General features: G+C 43.9%; 1 protein-coding gene across 2 annotated transcripts; it reads left to right on the top strand.

Moving 5' to 3' along the window:
* Window positions 1-2,112: 2,112 nt before the first annotated feature.
* On the top strand, window positions 2,113-15,890 carry LOC133933785 (N-chimaerin-like). 2 transcript variants are annotated; one of them, XM_062381006.1, is made up of 15 exons: window positions 2,113-2,259; window positions 2,614-2,733; window positions 3,956-3,994; window positions 4,120-4,175; window positions 6,143-6,174; window positions 6,340-6,453; window positions 7,184-7,310; window positions 7,715-7,876; window positions 11,020-11,097; window positions 11,657-11,741; window positions 12,244-12,417; window positions 12,945-13,022; window positions 13,224-13,361; window positions 13,488-13,593; window positions 13,733-15,890. In XM_062381006.1, exons 2-15 carry the CDS (start codon window positions 2,715-2,717, stop codon window positions 13,902-13,904), a joined length of 1,380 nt encoding a protein of 459 aa, XP_062236990.1. In that variant the 5' UTR covers window positions 2,113-2,259; window positions 2,614-2,714; the 3' UTR covers window positions 13,905-15,890. The 2 variants fall into 2 exon arrangements, with proteins under 2 accessions (XP_062236990.1, XP_062236991.1); XM_062381007.1 differs by lacking the exon at window positions 2,113-2,259 and having other exon boundaries at window positions 2,294-2,733.
* The last annotated feature ends 837 nt before the right edge of the window (window positions 15,891-16,727 follow it).

Below are 16,727 nucleotides of genomic sequence, written 5' to 3'. Positions count from 1 at the left end.
GTATAAATCTCCAACTTTGAATATTCCCGTAATTTTGCAACCCTAATTGGGACGCAGCAGAAACTGTATAAACTCTAAAAACTTTAAAAGTGAAGTCTTGACATGAGTTAACAATATGATTGTGTTGTATTGTCTGTTAAATTAGTTGTAGTTTAGATAAAGTGCAATGCAGCAATTTTACCTCCAATCGATTGTTGTTCGATATTGTTGTTGTTTTTATATTGTTGTTTGTACAGTGCACAAACCACACCAAGGCAATTTCCTGTATGTGCAATATACATGGCAATAAAAAGAATTCTGATTCATAGATCACAAATCATTTCGAAGAGCTCCAACTGTGTAAGTCACACATTTGAGCAGCAGATGGCGCTGCACTCACTTCACCGTTTACTTAGCTCCCAAAGACTTGCCTTGTTGTCCGGCAGACACTTACCCGGGGAGGACTTTGAGTTATTGATAAGACAGGATACCGGTAGGACCAGGGCTGAAGAGATAAGGCTCACAGAGTGAACACGGAGTTCACCAAGACGGGAAACGGGCTGTTAGTTTCATGCATGCGCCCTGGCTAAAGGACAGCACCGTCTTCAAATGATCGTCTGCACGATATAGTAACGCTATTCTTCATTGTTTTGAGAGGTAGGAGAACAGACACTGGATTCATTTGAGATGATTTTTCAGTGCAGGAATAGCTGCAGATATTCATAGTTCATTTTATATTGTTTTTGTAGTATGTCGTTTATAAGAAGGAGGCATCAGGCAACTTAAAGCAGCTGAAGAATGAAAACACATATAACACAATGCATGTGTGTATTTCACATTTAAACAAAAACAAGCCCAAAACGATGTTTATTTGTTAAACTCTCATTATATGCCGTGTTAAATGTAGCAAATACTTCAGATAATAAGTTTTAATGTTGTAAATGCAGCCGTAATGTGAATATGCACATTTTTGTCACACTAGGGAGTTGCCATCAAATAGATTAATAAATGCATACAGCAGAAAAATGGATTGGAGTAGATATATTTGGAAATGTTCACTAGCTCCTGGAGAGTTCAGCCAAACTCCAAATGAAAGGCCTTGGGCTCAAATGCTGCATGTAGTTTAATATTAATGTCAGTGTCGATTATGGGCTGCTAAAGTCGAACGAGTAGTAATGAAACATGTCGATGTGTTCTCCAACACAATATACATGAACGTTTCAGATTTATATGCTTCTTAGTGAATTTATTCAAGATCCACTTGGTCAGTCCAAGCTGCCAATCATAATGTTAAACCCAGCTGTATCGCATCAAATAAAAAAATTTAACAAAAAATGAGCACTTGGGAATAAATCATACAATTCATCAATTCTTTCTAAACGTGTAATCTGACTTTTGGGTTTAGCCTGTGTGCCATCCTCTAACATGGAGGAGGTGGGTTTATGACCTTGACTGCAACTTAACCACCAGGAGGGAATTGGAGACATTTCGGCTTTACTTTTGGTGGAGCTGTCACGTCGTCCATCTTTATATACATTTAGTGGGTTAAAAAACCATTTCCACTGGTTTGACTGAGCATAAAATCTCTCACGCCTAAATTCCCAAATATGTAATACTATATTTAGAACTAGAAAAGTAAAAAAGACTTCTAACTAAATGGATGTAGTTCAGTAGAGGTTAACAGTATTTCATTCTGAGTAGAGATATCGCTCCCTAGTGCTGTCCATTGCGTTATTAGCACAACACTCTTCCGACTAAGCCAACGGAAGATTGTGTCCTGAAATATTTTAATTTATTCTTTTATATTAGACCAATAAGGGTGATTTTGATATTTAATCTAGCGACATAGTTTTTTTTTTCGTTAGCCACGAGTAAACACAATGTCAATGGACTGTATTCGACTAAATAAAACTTTTTTATATCAGGGCTGGGTGATAAAAGAATACAAATAATTACTGCATTATAAGTTTCATCAATATAACAACACTTTGATGTATATTGACATATTTCTTATCACAACCGTCACTCTGGGGCTAAAACCAGCCTTTCAATAAAAAATAAATAATAATGTGACTTTCAAACAACAAATCTATTTTTGTGTTACGGTGCTGTCCAAACAAAACGCGTTAACCTCATCATTGTTTATCGCGATAATTACCGACGTGCCTTTATGCTTATCTTTATTAAGTGCGTTGCCATAGCTACCCCGAGACAGAGCGAGGGCGAGACTGCTCACGTGACCCGGCAAGATGGCGACCACGGGGCAGAGCGGCTGTGAGAGTGAGTCCCCACGTCTTATTCTCATCTCCCCGTTACACGGACAAACCGCAGGCTCGTTTCAACCCCGCGTCGGTTCCTCGCGTGGCCGTGGGGAGCGTGCGTCCCCACGACACCCTTTCGTCTGCGTGTTTTTTTATTCCCGCGGGGATTTGTATTTGTTTTAAACGCCCGGTAACTGAAGTAGCGTCGCGCGGCTCCGCTAACGTTAGCTCGTGCCTGTGGTCATTTATTGTTTAAAAAAAGCGTTAGTCAGCTGTTTTTCTGCGCAGCCTCGTGCCCGCTGCCACCGCTGGATCAAACCACAACATCTGTTTATTCAGCGATATCCACATGTGTGTGTGTTTCTCTGTCTAGATCTCAACTGAGCAGGCTCCGGTGGTGTTTGTTTTTTGGATCTGCTGATTAATTGTTGTCCATCATCAGCATCATCGTCATCATCGCACCAGAGAATCAAGATGGCCCTGAATGTGTTTGGTAAGCATCAGCTCACCTGGTGACTCGCGTGTTCGTCCTTCCGATCAGCTCTCCTGTATTAGAATTCCTCCTGTTTACATGACAAGAGAACACAACGTGGATCCAGCATTTGAAAGTTCCGTTTCATGCAACTCTCTCAAATCTCTGCACTGGTTTACTTACTGGAAACTTTCCAATTGAAGGATTCCCATTACAAATCAAACAATCAGGTAATAAAATAGGATGCTTCTTATTATATTGAGCTTTTTTTGTTAGGGGTCATTAAAGAAGTAAGATTTCCTCAAAAAGCATTTACTGCTAAACCATTAAATCCCTTTATTTCCCCTTTATTCTGTATTTAACATCCATAGATGCATGTTGTGTTTCTATAGGGAGTGGGTTATGATTTATATTTTATTTCCTAAGTGTTATGCTGTGATTGTTGTCTCCTCGTGTGCAAACTGAGGCAAATTCCAAGCAGTCGAGGTGGGTGGCAATAAAGCATTGAATCTTTAGACAATGCTTCACTGATACCAAAATATTCATCAATATTAAACAAATAATGTCTCCCTCTGCCACATAGTGAGCAAGTTGTAATGCTCTGGGTACATTTAGCTGATAATCATTCTAATGTTACTGAACATTTTAAATAGAGAATGCCTACGTGTACTTGTATAATGTGGTGTAACTAGGATCTAACATCAGGTCTTCCATTCGTGATATTTACTGGGGTTGGTTAACTCAGCCCAGGTGAAAAAGTAGAGAATGTAAATGCTGTAAAAAGGGAAAAACATCCCATATTTACCGAAGTAGTAGCAGTAAAATTCAATAGTCTTTTGGGCTTAAAGCCGAAAATGCAGTGTAATGAGCTGTGTAATCATACGATTGAGATATTTATCAGTTCATTTACTGTTTATTTGGCTGAAGCTCCAAAATTATTCAAGAATTTATTTTTAAAAAGTAGCTTCTTCTTTTTCCATGGTTTTCTAACAGCTCTTCCGTCAAGCCAGTATTTGAGCAGGTTTGATAGAATGTGTAAAACAAATGGTTAAATAGCAGCTGTATATCATTGCATGCATTTAATATCGAAAGTAAAGAGATGAGTGAATACTGAACCCCTCCAATCAAATCAGCTCTGATCACCGTCACGTTTTCTCCACTTGGGGGCGCAGGAGCAGAGGCAATTGTGTTGGAATGAAGTTGCATCTGTTTAATCCATTGTTGTTCTTTTATCTGCTCTCAGATCATGACGAATACCGGCCACCAGTGTGGAAGTCTTACTGTAAGTTTCAGTGGAACTTTTTTGAGTTATTAGCCCGATTATAAACATTAACTTCCATTGTTATTTCCTTGTAAGTATCATGCGTTTGGGATATTCATGCCATCTTTCTGTGTTCCCTCCCTCAGTGTACCAGCTCCAGCAGGAGGCGCCGCACCCACGCAGACTCACCTGCACCTGTGAGGTAAGAGAACACACTCCCTCATTCCGGGTAGCCGAGTAGTATTGCACTGGTATTGTTTATTATTTTATAACTTTATTATTAGGTCAGATATCTGCTTAAAGAAGTGGCCTCCACCAGGTCGGGTTACTAAATGGTAAATGTCTTGTTGGCCACTCAGAGTTATTCCTTCTTACATACACGCATTCATACAGCACTTTTTCTGTCACACACCATCTACACACTGATGGGCAAATATGGGGGCTCGGTGTCTTGCTCACTGGCCCTTTGGCATTTGGACTGGAGGAGCCAGGAATCGAACCACCGAACTCTTAAGCCACAGCTGCCTAGTCTATCCTTAAATACAGATTGCCAAGCATCAAGTAAACATAATGGGTCCTTATCTAAAAAAAATGGATCGATCGATAGATAGACCTTCACATAGATTAATGAAATTCCAATCTCTGTGGATAAATACGATAACAACCTGAAAACGTAAGTAAAAAATACGGGTACGGATCAAATCCCAAGCAGACTGAACATTTATTGTGTGTCTCTGTGTATGTGTGTTGCTTGCTGTGTGAGTTAATGTGTGTTTCTGCCTCCCCTGAGACTATATTTGCTGATGTCGCCTTTTAGCAGGGGACTGATCATTTTTGCTGTAGTCCTGGAATCCGGGTCGAGCATCTGTTAAACCGTCCCTCTGGGGGGGGCAACCAATAGGGTTTAGAGATTGGGGGAATCTTGTGCGTCTTTTTTTGTGTGTGTATTAATCCCTAAAGACAGTCCTCTTAGGGCCTGGAGGGTGTGCGTGTGTGTGTGTGCGTGTGTGTGCGTGCGTGCGTGTGTGTGTGTGTGTGTGTACAGATGCTAAATGAACAGCTGTTGCGTTTCATGCCCCGGCCTGGTCAGGTAGTCGGTGCTGACCCAGTTAAAAAGCAGCAGACTGGCAGACAGACGGGAGTGTCAGTGCCCCTCAACCCCGCTCCCACCAGCCCCATGGTGTCTACTGGGAGTCCAGCCATATGTGAATTAATGCTGCACCAATAAGCACTTATCTGCGGCTGGTAGTTTGTAATTTGTGTCGTGTGGAGGTGAAGTCGTGGCTCTAATGAGTCCTTTAGCCGAGCGACCTGATGGTGCCGCTCCGTTACCAGAGCCACGCTCGCCGTTTCACCCCGGACCGATTCATGTCCTCATTCCGTACGAGATCCAGTTCGCAGTGGGAGCCTCAGAGTGCATTCTTCTCTCAAAGAGATATTTCCCTTTTGAGCTCGGCGGGATATCTGCTGAGTATTAGTGGCGTCTATTAGGCCTCAGTGGTTTTTGGGAGGTTTCCAGAGGTGCACATGCATGGGCGACGATTCAGGCACAGCATCCCTCCTCTCTGATCATAAACCAGCCGGACTGTCTTACATTTGTCTCTGACTTTCACCACCTTGACTTCATTTTGTCACGATTATTACTTGCTTAAAGTAAAGGCTGAAAAATGAGTGTGCAGAACTGGACCGCCCCCGTATTTCACACACAGCGCGTCCAAATTAAGATTCACCGCGGTTTGCCGGGTCTTTGTTGATTTATTGGCTCAGGAGAAATTTCGCCGAGAACAACTAGTCTCTGCGCCCACGCACTCACCAGCTGAGGACGCACGCTGGGCACCAAGCGAGGCTTACATGCGAGTGTTGAGAAGGTGCCACAGTCTAGGGGACATGTTCAGTAAGAACACACGCGTGTTCAGTCTGGGAGGCCGGGGCATTCCACATACTGCAGTGTTGTTATTTTTGGAATGCAAAGTAGTTTTACGGATGATCTGCCATTGCGTTAGGCTGTCATATTTTTGATTTTGTTTTTATGGCACTAAATACTTTAAACACCATGTAGAACAATACATTCTTACATATCCACTTGTCTATGACTTTTTCTCTTTACATATGAAGGTAAATGTGTTCTTATGAAGTTTTGCACATTGTTTATTCTTCTTCTCCCTGCAGGTGAACAACCGGCCTAAATACTACGGGAGAGAGTAAGTTCACTCTGTGTTAGTCGTTTGCATCAGTTGTCAGAGACAGTTCAGGCACTGATGAAGCCTTTTAACCAACACGCCACTTTTTTTGCCTTTTTTAATTCAACAACGTGTTTCCCACATGCAATTTAACAAATGTATTATTTGCCTCCTCTTTGCGTCCAGGTACCATGGGATGATCTCGAGAGAAGAGGCCGACCAGTCGCTGAGTCAGGCCGAAGGCAGCTACCTCATCAGAGAGAGTCAGAGACAGCCGGGCACATACACACTGGCTCTAAGGTGTGTTTGTGTTGGACTAGTTTAGAGAGACTGGGAACCCATGTAAGCTCAGTGGTGCCACATGTTTGTTTTAGGAGTCATTCAGTGTCTTACTCTGAGGCCCTTCACCCTGTTCCCTTGGCCTACTTACTTTACATCATTTCAAACCTCAGTTTAACTTGAATGGGAGCCCTCATTTCTCTCAGAGTAGGTGTCACACTTCTAAATGGGTGCCTGACTTCATTTGAATGTAGTTTTGGGTCAGTTTATTCTATTCATAGCCGTGTCACTCTTCCACCTGCGCGGGTTCCTCTCCCATTTCGATGCCTCCTCCAGCCCCGTGGTTATAATTACATTCCATAAATACTCCTTCATAAACTGGCGTCCCAGTCTGGGTTGGCAGAAAAGGAAAGGTTGTGGTTTTGGGTTAATGATCTAATGGTGCTGTTTAAGCTCGCGCTGGGTTTTCATTGTGATCCACGGAGGAGCAGATGATGCGGTGGCCCAGTTCAGGGTCGATCTGCCACAGAGTCTGAGCTGATTTTTTATATTTTAGTAAAATGCTGCAGTATTTCTTGTGTGACTGTAAAATATGATTCTAATTTAAATATGAGGTATAATACAAAAGCCCAAAGCATTCAGTCTTGTCGTGTTAATTATGTTTAATCAGAAAAGAATTGTTTAACGTTTGGGTCTAGGGATTGATGTTGCCTGTTTTTCACCAGTCTGTACTCCTTCCTCCCGACTCCAGGTTCGGGAACCAGACGAGAAACTTCCGTCTCTACCACGACGGGAAACACTTTGTCGGAGAGAAGAGGTTCGAGTCCATCCACGACCTGGTCACGGACGGCCTGATCACGCTCTACATTGAGACAAAGGTGTGCGCTTGTGTTTGCATTCACGTGTCCTTCCCTCACCTTCATCCTTACTAACAAACACACGGGCCACGTTCTACCTCAATAGCTAAAAATAACAGCATGGACCAGATGGACGCACGGATCAGGGCTGAAAAGTTGTAATTCTGCATTTAAAGCATTGTGCTTGCAGTTTGCCAGGTAAACGAAATCAGCTCGCTTCACTTACATTATAATCCATGCTCACCACTTGTTTTCTTAATTATATCGATCCCTGAAAGAAAAAAGGAAAAATAGAATAGTCCTTTTTTCCTGCACATTCTCTCCCATTAACTTCTTTTAAGACACAGAATCAGTAATGGTCCAAACCTGTGATTAGTAATATCTGTGTCGAAAAGCGTGTTCAAAGTTGCCCTCTCTTCTTCCAGGCAGCGGAGTACATCGCCAAGATGACCATCAACCCCATCTACGAACACGTGGGCTACACCACCCTGAACCAGGAGCCCACCCTGAAGAAACATCTGCCACTCAGCCCACAGGCCCCCGACGGGCCGGCTCCGGCCAAAGATGACTGCAATGCAGAGGAGAGGGTAAGGACAGGACACCTCTGAATGGACCGATCATCCTGCAAGTAGTTCTACCACTTTAAAGATTATAAATATATATATATTTTGGATAAGAAATAAGAGTTGTGTTCACACACTGTGTAATCCAGTCCTGGTATGAAACCAATGTCTGAAAATTGGCCTGAAATTAACCATTTGAAGAAAATATAGAATAATTCGTCAAGTTTCTTGCTACACTTTTTAGTTTAAAATTTTAAATCAACGAGAAATTAGTCAATCTTTAAAATGAGATCATACAAATGCAAACTAACAAGGAGAAGATGGATCCATCTGAATCCCAAGCAAGAAGATATAATGAAAATGTGTTTAAGTTTGTCACTGAGTTGAAGATGAGTTGACCCTGCATTAGTTAAAGTGACTTATCATAATGCAGAAAATGTCATTATACACGCTATCACAATATTTCCGGTTCTAAAAGTTTGGGTGAAGCTACGAGAAAGAAAGTTTCTGGATGCACAGAGCTGGGCTGGAGGGATGAGAGTTGAGGAACAGGGTGAAAGAAGGAACAGAACAGCGAGGAGGAGGAGGATGGATGCAGAGGAGCGATGGCCCCCAGCCAAGGGCTCTGCAGTAAAATTGCGTAACAGCAGTTTGCCTGCAGGAACCTGCTATCTCCCAAAAGCCTCGGACTGAGTACTCGTGAGCGTGGGTTTGTTGTTGGCTCGTTAGTTTCCTCTCCTCTGTGCATTTAGTTCCTATTCATTGACTTTTTCTGGGGGGTGGAGCTTTATCGCACAGGTTGAAAACAAAAGTGGCAAAAACAAAAGTGTGCCGATGTGAGGTTTCTGCACGACGCAGGAGCCGACTCTAATTATAAATCGCCGCGCTACGTTGAATGCAAATGTTCCGTTCTGCAGCTGCGTGTTTGCTCAGGCAGGTGCAAGAGGAACGAGGCAGAGGATGATGCAGGTCCTCCGGGAACGGTTACCAATTACAACAACAGGCTCAGGAGGAGGTGTTGTGTGCGACATGCAGTGCGTTTGTCCGCCACACCAGCTCCGAGCCTCCCCAGGCCTCGTATGACCTGCAGCGCATGACCACCAGTGCTGCACCTCATACATCACTGTCTGCACGCGTGTGTGTATAGCGGGGAGGGTCCTGTGTACGTGTGTGCTTTTCGTAATTGGGTTGGATTTGCAGACAAAGCAGTACGGCGGTGACATTGAGACCGGAGGTGGCTCTCTGCAGGGAAGTCATACATCCCGGAGATATACATATTTCATATGTTCACACGGCCGGTCGCCGTTTGTGGTGAGTTAAATGCGGCTTTATGGCCCCGCGGGGAAAACAAAGACATGGTCCCGCTGATGACCTTTTTAAAAATTCATTTTTAAGGCCTTGTTCTGGTGAGATTGATTTGAGTGGATGGTGGTGAGGAAATGGCAGGAATCTGGTTTCAACCCTGAATAAAGAGGAGATTTAAGGTGCCCGGATGATACCCTCCGTCCATTTCTTTCCTTTTCCATTTAAATTTCTACATCTGTCTGTAATGGAGGGGCTCTTTTGTCTGAAACCCACCACCTCTCAACCCTGCCATTTCCCTGCAATGAAAACATCATTAAATAACCATGACCAGTCATACATATTCACCGTGTTATGTATATGAGCTGAAGATTAGGGAATTTGAATCTGCCGTGGCTCCTTCGAAGGGATTTTGGCATCTGAAATTAAAATTTTCTTTGCTGATATCCTCTCAAGATGGCACAAAAACAATACTTTCATTAGTTGTGCGTGTCAAAGATCAAAACATCTCCCCCGCAGTAACAGGATTTAATTCCCTCCCACTGCTTGGTTGTTGACAGTCCAAATATCCCTTATACCAGAGCTGACTCAACCAGAAACCTGCATCATGCTTATTGAGCCCTCAACTGTTCTTATATAATGTCTCCACTATGATCCAAATGAATGGACATGGAGCAATGTAAGCATGTAGGATTGTGTATATTCTGTTGAGGATTTTTCAAGCATCATTGGACAGGTATTTGGGGGAAAGGGAAATATTAGAGGGTATTGCCGGGAGAATGGAGGGAAACAAAGAGGAACAAGAAGTGTGAAGAAATTAATTAAATAACAGCTTTTCCCTCCGTTCATACTCCCCCTTTCTCTTTCTCTCCCCGGACAATCAAGGGGGGCAGAATCGGTGGCGAACAACAAGAATCCCTGAATTCCGATTGGCTCCCCTCACTCTCAATGTAACCTGTTAAATTCGTCCGCCTCTGCTCCGTTGCTCAGCCTCCCCCCTCCTCTCCTTTGCTCTCGCCGCCTCTGTCCCTCCCTCCTCCACTTGTTCTGCCTGGTGAGTGTGTCTGTGTGTGTGTGTGTGTGTGTGTGTGTGTGTCTGTGTGTGTGGAGGAAAAGCGGATTAACGCACACACCGAGCCATGTGGGCTGAGGCGCTCACCTACACGAGACCGAGAGACGGCAGCGCTCATTCTGCCGCATCAGTCCTGTGTGATGGATTTTGCTTCCGGGGAGATTGGTCGATTTATATTGGCTGAACTTTCTCTGGGTATTTTTGGAGCAGGCAGATGTTTTATTAGACCGGCTGGCTTTTGTTTTTTGTTGTGAACTGGAATTGCAGCCCCGTCAGCTGCAGGGCTAATCTGATTGGCCGATCTTTGTGGTACTAAAACAGCAGGATAGGTCCTGGGTCTGCTGCGTTGGCTCCTTGGATGGGATGTTGTTGTGAAACGCAGTTTATTTCTAGTTTTAAAAGAATATTTCATTTTTTTTCATATTTCTTGGCTTTCTGATTATTTATAGTGTGGTTCCGATTTTGGTCTCTGAGGCAATTTTTGGATTTTAAATACAATTCCAAACCTTCACGTCCCACAATGCCGAGCCGCGAGTCGCACGTCATTAAGCGGGGTAAAAAGCAGTCACGCAGGCGAGCCGAGAAGGAAGCCACTCAGAAGGGCTCTTTGTTTACAGCCGCTCTCGGTTTAAATGTCAGCGCTGGTTCAATTCCCTCCCTGCCGGTCTCCGGGAGCCCGTCGGACCCAAGCACGGGCGCGGGGACCCATCTCAACCGGGTGCCAGCCCCCTCCAAACCCGCCTCCCCTGCTTCCACCTTCTGGCAACCAATCAGATCTTTTGCCCTTTCGCAGCTCACATCGCTGGTGCGGCGGGCGACCCTGAGGGAGAGCGACTTGGCGCCCAAGTACGAGAAGGTCCACAACTTCAAGGTGAGGGACTCCTTCGCTCTCTTAATCCTCTGCTCTGTGTGTGTGCGTCTATTTGTGTACACGTGTTAGTGTGTGTACTGAAAAATGCCAGAGTTGCTGATTCAGCACATGCGGTCTTATTCAAATTGACCTCAGAGAGCGCACCCACACACACACAAACACAAACACACACAAACACACACTACATTTACATTTCAAACCTCTGTTTAGTGCCTCGAACTCCCAGATTTCCATATTACATGCAGCCATTAGCAAAGAGCACAAAGGTCAGAGCCACAGTGTCCTGAGCTCAAGGGAAATGTGGATGTACCCACACTGACACACACACAAGAACCCCTGTGATGTGATGGAGGCCATTAGCATTTCATTATATAGAACCAATTAGCAATTAATGAGAAGATATTTCTTTATATTATTTTGCCATCCTTCCTTTGTCAGTGCCACTTATGGCTGCTGGGTCAAGTATTACCTTGACCGAGGCTTATATGAATATTTTCTCAATTCACTGTGTAACCTTTCCTGTTTAATTAACCTTTTCACCGTCTCTCTTTTATACCAGGTCCACACATTCAGGGGCCCCCACTGGTGCGAGTACTGTGCCAACTTCATGTGGGGTCTCATCGCTCAGGGAGTGAAGTGTGCAGGTAACCAACATGAACACACACACACACCATTGTATTCCACACTCACTTATCATTCAATCTCTGCTCCTATTTGTCGTGTTCCACAAGTCACACCTCCTCTCTCTCTCTCTCTCTCTCTCTCTCTCTCTCTCTCTCTCTCTCTCTCTCTCTCTCTCTCTCTCTCTCTCTCTCTCGAATCGTGACTCAAAAGTAGACAGTGGGCTAAAGTTAGTCACTGGTGCTGTTGACTCATCTGAAGCTCACAGATTTCAAAGGTTAAAAGATTCAGCTCAGTGCCAAAGAACAGAGTGGCAGTGTGAGTGTTACTGTGTGTGGGTGATGAACCGAGCCTCTGCAGCGCCTACATGAACTATGGAACTATTACCACCCAGGCTACTTACTGATATAATGTAAAATGACCTCCACTGTTCTGTAAACAGTTGAAAGCAGCATAACGGAGCCGGTCGGTCATTTTCTTCAGGGAGGTGATGTTAAACCCGTCTCTCGTCTTTCTCCCCGTCAGACTGCGGGTTGAATGTCCACAAGCAGTGCTCCAAAGTCGTGCCCAACGACTGTCAGCCGGACCTGCGGCACGTCAAGAAGGTGTACAGCTGCGACCTGACCACGCTGGTCAAGGCCCACAACGCCAAGAGACCCATGGTGGTGGATATGTGCATACAGGAGATCGAGGCCAGAGGTGAGAGCCCGTGCATGCGTACTGTTGGTGTGTGAGTCACTGTGTTTATATGAAAAATGGCTCATAAGTGTTGTTTGCCAACTGGCTGTATAGAAGATGTGTGTGTGTCCCAGTGGCGCTATGTGCACAAGCAGAATAAATGCTGCTGCAGATTTGATCGATTATGATTCAAGACCGGAGTGAAACTAATATGTGAAATCAATAGAGACAAACAACGTGAAGTGATTGAACTTCACTGGAGACCGGAGAGACGGCTGAACAAACACCCAACCCCCCTCCCCTCCCATCACTAAAAGCTGTTGAATATCATTGCCTTTCAATCTTTGTTACATTCCGCCCCTCATGCTCAGGAGTTCAAATATTCATATCTGAGAATAACCAGAGACTTCCGGCACATAAAGATTCTTAAATAATTAATCGTAAAGATTTTGGTCGATTAATAAAGCTCTAAATATTTAAAGAAATGATTCAGCCACACTTCAATTAAATTTCGATTAATATATCATATTAATCTCTTCTCTATTCAGGTCTGGAGTCAGAGGGGCTGTACAGAATATCAGGCTTCAGCGAGCTGATTGAAGATGTCAAGCTGGCCTTTGACAGAGGTGAGTGTCACCCCCTGTTGTTCCTTTTGCTTAAAATATGTGAAACGTCCACCGCTACCACTTTATCGTCAACACAATCCTCCAGAGATGCTTATTTCCCCTTGGACGACAACCTCGGAGTTTCCTTTTTCCACCGCAACCTCGGAGTTTCCTTTTTCCACCGCAAGTAACTCACCGGTTGTTTCCTGTTTTCCTCGACAGACGGAGAAAAGGCGGACATTTCCTCAAACACTTACGAGGACATCAACATCATCGCCGGAGCCCTCAAGCTCTACTTCAGAGAGCTGCCCATCCCCCTCATCACTTACGATGCTTACCCACACTTCATAGAAACAGCAAGTAAGGCTTCCTGCTCCCCTATGTATCCTCTATATGCATTTTGCCATTTTTAATCCAACATTAAAGTGTTCCCGTGAGACGTTGCCTTTTTCTCACTGTTGTATTCTATGTGTTTGCGTGTCACAGAGATTTCGGACCCAGAGAAACGGCTGGAGTCTCTCAACGAGGCCTTGAAGCTGCTGCCGCCTGCCCACTGCGAGTCCCTGCGATACCTCATGGGTCACCTCAAGAGGTCCGAACAAACTGGTTTCACTACCTCACATACCTCTGGCTGTTCAGTTGTGTTACACCCCTCGATCTGGATGTTTTCTAGTCGTTGTGGTCATTTGTTTCCCGCTTCACATACGTCCTCCCCCTCTCTCTCCATCCAGGGTGACCGAGTGCCAGAAGGAGAACCTCATGCCCAGCGAGAACCTGGGCATCGTCTTCGGCCCCACGCTCATGAGGGCCCCCGACCTGGACGCCATGACGGCGCTCAACGACATCCGATACCAGAGACTAGTGGTGGAAATGCTCATTACCAATGAAGACGTGCTGTTCTGAGAGGAAGGGAGGGAAAGGACAGAGAGAGCGGGACGATGCTCGAGCTGTTACGCGTCGTCAAAAGACAGAGGAAAAAAGTGACCTGCTGACCTTTGAGGTTAAAATGAAGGAGAAACGTCTGCGTGGATAAAAGGAGCAATGAAGGAGGAGGCTATTAGCAAAGAAGAAATAAAAATAAAGATGGAAGGATGCAGTGTTTCCCTTCATTTTTGATTCATAAACAAACTTGAAGCTTCCAAAAATTGCAACGCTATAACTGTACAAAAAGGACTTACTGGAACACTGAATGGGAAGGACAATCATTTCCCTCGTTAAGCTCATATCTTCTCTTCTTAAATGGATGCCTTGACGTTTTTTTTTTTTTTTTACCCTGCTTATTATAATTGTCTTGCTGTTCTGGGGGGGTGAAAGAAAATCAGCTTCATTCATAAGAAAACCTTGGGTTGGCATTGAAACCAAAGTGTTAGCCACGAGCGAACCAGAAGAAAGACAGCAGTCTGTGCTGTCAAGGTGTCTGTTCAGTCCTCGCTGAGCGTAGAAGAAGAAGCACTGACGTCAGGAGCGTAGGCAGCTGGATGAATGAAAGAATCACTCACTCATCATTCCCTCTCTATGGGGTTTAAGTGACTCGGACCTATTGTGTTTTGGATTTCCTTTCTCAAAGCTTTTTTGTTTGTCTTTCCAGCTCCTGCTTCCATTCACCGCTGTGTAATTATGCAGTAATCCTTCTCTAACATCGATTTTTATTTAAGTTGCTAAAATAGAAAATCAATGCCCACTTACCCCTTTTCTCATGTCACATTATAACCTTTTGTTTAAGACATTATTGCTGTGTTAAACACTCTGTGTTTGAGCTGTGAATCGAGTGATGGCATGTTTTTCCCACTATTTCCGAACAAATCCTGTGTCCTCCCTCCTCTCCGCCTGCCTGCTCTGCCTCTGATGGAGAATAACAACGCAGTCAATTTATAACAAGACGATCTGAGCCTCATGGCATATTTTCTTCCAGTTCGTAAACTAGAATCAACGCTAACTAACTAACAACGCTAACTATCTAACTCAACAACGACAACATTGCAGACACGGCATTAACCTGGCAGCTTGTTTTCATTTCATGTCTCATTTAAGACGGCTCTAGTTGTCGTACGTTAGCCCCGGTGACAGATCGTGAACAGAGGGACGCATCGTGCGTGACTTGAAATATGTGAAACGGTGCTTTACGTTGTTTTTTGCTTTCGTTGGTCGTTTTTGTTCATAAAGCAGTGTTGTACTGTAGCAGGGTTGGGCCAGGATATTTCCCTCTGTAAATCAGATGCCAACCAGAAGACAACAGGGTTAAGATCGGGTCCGTGGTCAAACATTGCATACGGAGAAGGTTCACTGAAATGTGTGGTCCCTGCTCTGATTTGTATAATCTGTAGGACGATGATGGAAATCGAATGTCTTATGACCGGAGTGTATTTGTTTTTTTCCTCTCTCTGTCTCTCTTTTATTGAAATTAGTGCCATTTGAAAGGGCGGAGGTGTAGATTGGCTGCCTTCTACACGGACCTCCACCTCAACTAACACGCTTCATTTATTTTAACCCCCATTTCTGTCGGGGGGGCACCGAACCTACTATTTCTGATTAGGACACATGTCTCAAAGCAAAGACGGAGTTATGGATGTAAAAATCAAGCGCGCCAGTGCAAGGTTGGGTGTTAAATAAGGTGGCAGGCAAGAGTTTAGAGTTCATTTTTTATTTTTTTATACTACTGTGTTGACTTTCTGTTGTTCATATGTTCCAGGGTGACCTAAAACCCTGTTGATTTAACGACGTACTAACTTCACACTAATCCGAGTACAGCTTGTGGGCCTTCAGTGAACTGTGACGCTTGCTTTTTTGGGGGAGGGCATCATGCATTTTTTTTTTTTATTGTCATTGCTGTAAAGGATTTTCTATATGGTTTATGCATGGTGAAATTAAATTATTAAATATGGCTTTCAATTCACAAATGACTGATTTTATCGCCTCCAGCCGGGAGGTTACCCTTTGCTTCTGACCCTTTGCTTGATTGCAAGTCTGTTTCCTTTATTGCTCAGACAATAATTTATGGATCTTGATGACAGATATTTGGTATATTGAGGGGACTGTTAATTATGCACAGATCCAATTTAAAATCCAGAATTAGTGACTTTAAATGTGGTTTCACAGGGGGGACTGCTGGGCCTGGGTAGAGGTTTGAGCTCTCCCCAGTATATGAATATTTCCTGCTTTATACACATGAGCGTATGTTTGAAACCTAGCTCATAACTTATATAGAAAAATATTTTCCTTCTTAAATGTATTGAAATGTTGCATTAGTACTCTAAATCCATGCCTTAATAGCCCTTAAAATTATGCAAAATCCATTTCACAGGTTGCATGTGTCATCAGTACAACCTGAGTGAGTTCTACTTGGCAAATTGTTCCACTTGAATCTTTTTTTTAAGGCACTTGAGGCAGTAAAACCAACTAAAGTTCCACAAGAAAGAAGCTATATTAGACTAAGATTGCAGCCAATAATAAATTCCATATGAATCAGAGATGTCATAGTTCATCTTGTGTCTGAAAATACTGAAAATACACAGAATGAAAGTGAATCTGTCTCAAAATATTGTCTGCTGATATAAACTACTGTGTTCCAGCCGGGAAACATAACGTGATGCAGCGTGTGTCGGTTTTACTAGAACGCACCAGCGTCTGTCCCACACCACGTGACCCCCACGAGCTGCCTCCATTGGCCAACGTTTAATTGCAGGTGCCTCTGGGTCTGGGTGGTGCGATCACGCAGGAGTGACGTGA

This window comes from Platichthys flesus, chromosome 22, assembly GCF_949316205.1.
Source record: "Platichthys flesus chromosome 22, fPlaFle2.1, whole genome shotgun sequence".
Taxonomy (NCBI): domain Eukaryota; kingdom Metazoa; phylum Chordata; class Actinopteri; order Pleuronectiformes; family Pleuronectidae; genus Platichthys; species Platichthys flesus.
This window is presented reverse-complemented; position numbering and strand designations above follow the sequence as displayed.

What these genes read in the sequence shown, in the direction of transcription:
- LOC133933785 (XM_062381006.1), top strand. An exon ending in ACATACACACTGGCTCTAAG is followed by an intron (nt 6,454 to 7,183) that starts GTGTGTTTGTGT and finishes TCCCGACTCCAG; the next exon opens with GTTCGGGAACCAGACGAGAA. An exon ending in ACAGGAGATCGAGGCCAGAG is followed by an intron (nt 12,418 to 12,944) that starts GTGAGAGCCCGT and finishes TTCTCTATTCAG; the next exon opens with GTCTGGAGTCAGAGGGGCTG.